The sequence below is a fragment of the Pteropus vampyrus genome, unplaced genomic scaffold (genome assembly GCF_000151845.1).
Source record: "Pteropus vampyrus isolate Shadow unplaced genomic scaffold, Pvam_2.0 Scaffold256, whole genome shotgun sequence".
NCBI lineage: Eukaryota > Metazoa > Chordata > Mammalia > Chiroptera > Pteropodidae > Pteropus > Pteropus vampyrus.
In genome coordinates, this window is record NW_011889037.1 from 303,912 (window position 1) to 306,722 (window position 2,811).

Sequence of the window (2,811 nt, forward strand, 5' to 3'; positions counted from 1 at the left end):
GCACCCACTCGCAGCCTCCGGGCCCGGGACGGAGCCGCTCCCCCCCTCCCGCCCTCCCAGCCTCCTCCCCCGCCTGTCCAGGGGCGGCACTGCGGGCTGGGAAGCCGGGACCAGAGGAGGGAAGGAAGGAAGGAAGAAAGGCAGGAAGGAAGGAAAGAAGGAAGGAAGGAAGAGAAGAGAAAAGAGAAGAGGCAAAACGAGAAGAGAAGAGTAGAGAAGAGGGAAGGAAGGAAGGAGCAGAGGAAGCGCAGGCGGGCAGCGGGAGGAGAGGACAGCGCTCGTGCGGCAGCATCCGAAGGCCAGAGTGGGGACCCGTGCTGCCTCCGCCACTCCTCGGATGGTGACAGGGCCCCGCCGCGGCCGCAGCCCCCCCGCGCCCCGGCTCCGCAGGCCCGCAGCGCCGGAGCCACACAGGAATCATGCCCAGGTCCTTCCTGGTCAAGAAGGTCAAACTTGACACGTTCTCCTCGGCAGACCTGGAGAGCTCCTACGGGCGCGCCCGCAGCGACCTCGGCGTGCGACTGCACGAGAAAGGTGCGAGCTGGGCTGAGGCTGGGGGCGGCAAGGGGCCTTGGGCAATGCTGGAAGGGGCGGAGGGCCAGAGTGGGGGTGGAGGGGGCAGGGGGCCCAGGAAATGGACCTAAGGAATCAGAGGAGCAGGCGGCGGCGGCTGGAACCGGACTGTGGAAGGAGATGGAGGTGGGGGTGGGGAGAGCGGAACGCAGACAGGCCAGAACCGGTCCAAGGCTGGGCAGGGAGTGTCAGTGCAGGAGAGAGGTTGGGGGACAGGGGTCAGAAACAGGAAGCACACACGGACCCACACCATGACCCATGCTGGGACAAACAGCTGCATGGACACCTGCTGACACGACAGGACCAAGCCATGCATGCACACCCACACCCAGAAACCTGGGCCTGCCTCAGTACCCTCTTCTCTTCTTTGGCGACACCTCCAGGACCGCTTGCTAGAGACAGCAGGGGAGAACTGTGAGCAGCAGGGAGTAGGCATGGGGTCCAGTGGGGGCTGCCCACCTGTCAGGGTGAAGATACCAACAGAGGCAGCGGCAGTATCTTCCCAGAGCCAGGGTCAGGAAGAAGAATGTGGGTAGGGGAGGTCCACAGTTCTGGAAGCAGGGGAGGTTCTTTGTGTAAGGGTGCCGAAGTTCAAGGACAGCTGTTAACACACAGGCAAAGGGGCCACGAGTGCCAGCTACATGGGGTGGCAGAGCAAGTGTGACCTGTAGGAGCATGAGCCTGTGTGTGAGCTTGTGTGTGCCCATGTGACTGTGTGTGGCCATGTGACTGTGTGCGCTTGTGTGTGACCCTGTATGAGTGTGTGCCTGCCTGTGTGCCACTACATGGGACCATGTGACTCTGAGGCTGCTGTGTGCCCATGTGACTGGCAACCCTGGCTTTAAGTATGTCTGGGGTGGCTGCCTGTGTGACCCCGCACGAGTAGGTGGTGTGTGCCAGGATCAGGGTGCAGCCCACCCTGTGAAGGGACTCCAGGGTTGATGATGGCTGGGTGTTGCCCTGAAGAAGCCAGAGCCTGCATCATGTGGGGTATGCAGTTGTGACTCTGAGGTTGTGAGATCCATCTTGTGCCTTGAGAACAGCTGCAATTACCAGCAAGCATGATGCTGCCTGCCTGCAGCCTGTCCCTGTGAAGGTGGCCCCTGGTGTATGCCCCGGCATACTCTCCACAACACAGTGCCTTCCTGGTCACCTGTCCTGGGGTTGGGGAAGGCCCCCAGAGGAGTTAGGACCTGGGGGAAGACGGCAATGTGGACCAAGGTGGGATCCAAGGGTGTAGGAGGAGTGAAGGGAGTGGAGGGAGAAGCGGAGTGGGTGGAGGGAGACAGGGCTGGAATCAGAAGGGGGTCAAGACCCGTGAGTAGGAGACCGGGGGAGGTGAGAGGGTGGTGTAGTGAGGGCTCAAGGGGCTGTGGGAGGTACAAGTCTCCGGGGCTTGTTGGGGCTACCTAAAGGACCAGAGAGGGGCAGCATCAAGGCTGGGCGTGGGCTCCAGGGGCCAGGAAAAGAGCCAGTGGGAACCCCGAGAGGCAGTACTGACAGGGTCCGCGGGCGGGCGGTCCTGGCTTTGTGCGCTGCGGGTCTGCAGTGTGTTGCATAATCAGAGAAAACTGCTGAAGTGGGGAGAACCCGAGGGGGAGGGGGATGGAGAGGGAAACGTCGCCCCTCCCCCCTGACCTTGAGGCTCCGCGGAAGCGGGGCAGCGGCGCCCGAGGATGCGCCTCTCACCTCCCCCTACCCACCCCCCACCGCGAGGGTGGGGCGGGCGGGGGCGGAGCCCGGCCAGGATCGTTCTCATCTCTCCTCTCCTCTCTTCCCCTCCCTGCCCCGCGGTCCCTCGGCCCCTTCCCCTTTGTCTTTCTCCTTGTTCCCTCCTTTCTGGACCTCGGTGTCTCCCGCCATCCGCCTGTCTGTCCTCATCGGCCCTCAGGATACCTCAACGACTACGCAGGGCCCGCCTCCGTCTACGATGGCGACGCAGAGGCGGCCTTGCTTAAAGGGCCGTCCCCGGAGCCCATGTACGCTGCGGCCGTGCGGGGAGAGCTGGGCCCGGCGGCCGCGGGCTCGGCGCCACCGCCCACCCCGCGCCCGGAGCTGGCTACAGCCGCGGGCGGCTACATCAACGGCGACGCGGCCGTCAGCGAGGGCTACGCGGCTGACGCCTTCTTCATCACCGACGGGCGCTCGCGCCGTAAGGCCGCCAACTCCAACGCCGCCGCCGCCCCTTCCACGGCCTCGGCTGCGGCCCCCGACGGCGACGGCGGAGGCGGGGCCGGG

The 2,811-nt window shown here is 64.7% G+C and overlaps 1 protein-coding gene across 1 annotated transcript in view; it reads left to right on the forward strand.

The window, feature by feature from the left end:
• Positions 1–137: 137 nt before the first annotated feature.
• SCRT1 (scratch family transcriptional repressor 1) overlaps positions 138–2,811 on the forward strand; it is a 3,380-nt gene continuing 706 nt past the window's right edge. The window contains exons 1-2 of the mRNA XM_011374936.1: positions 138–534; positions 2,465–2,800. Of these exons, the coding sequence (XP_011373238.1) occupies positions 420–534; positions 2,465–2,800 (451 nt within the window). The 5' untranslated portion in view covers positions 138–419. The remainder of the gene's footprint in view (positions 535–2,464; positions 2,801–2,811) is intronic.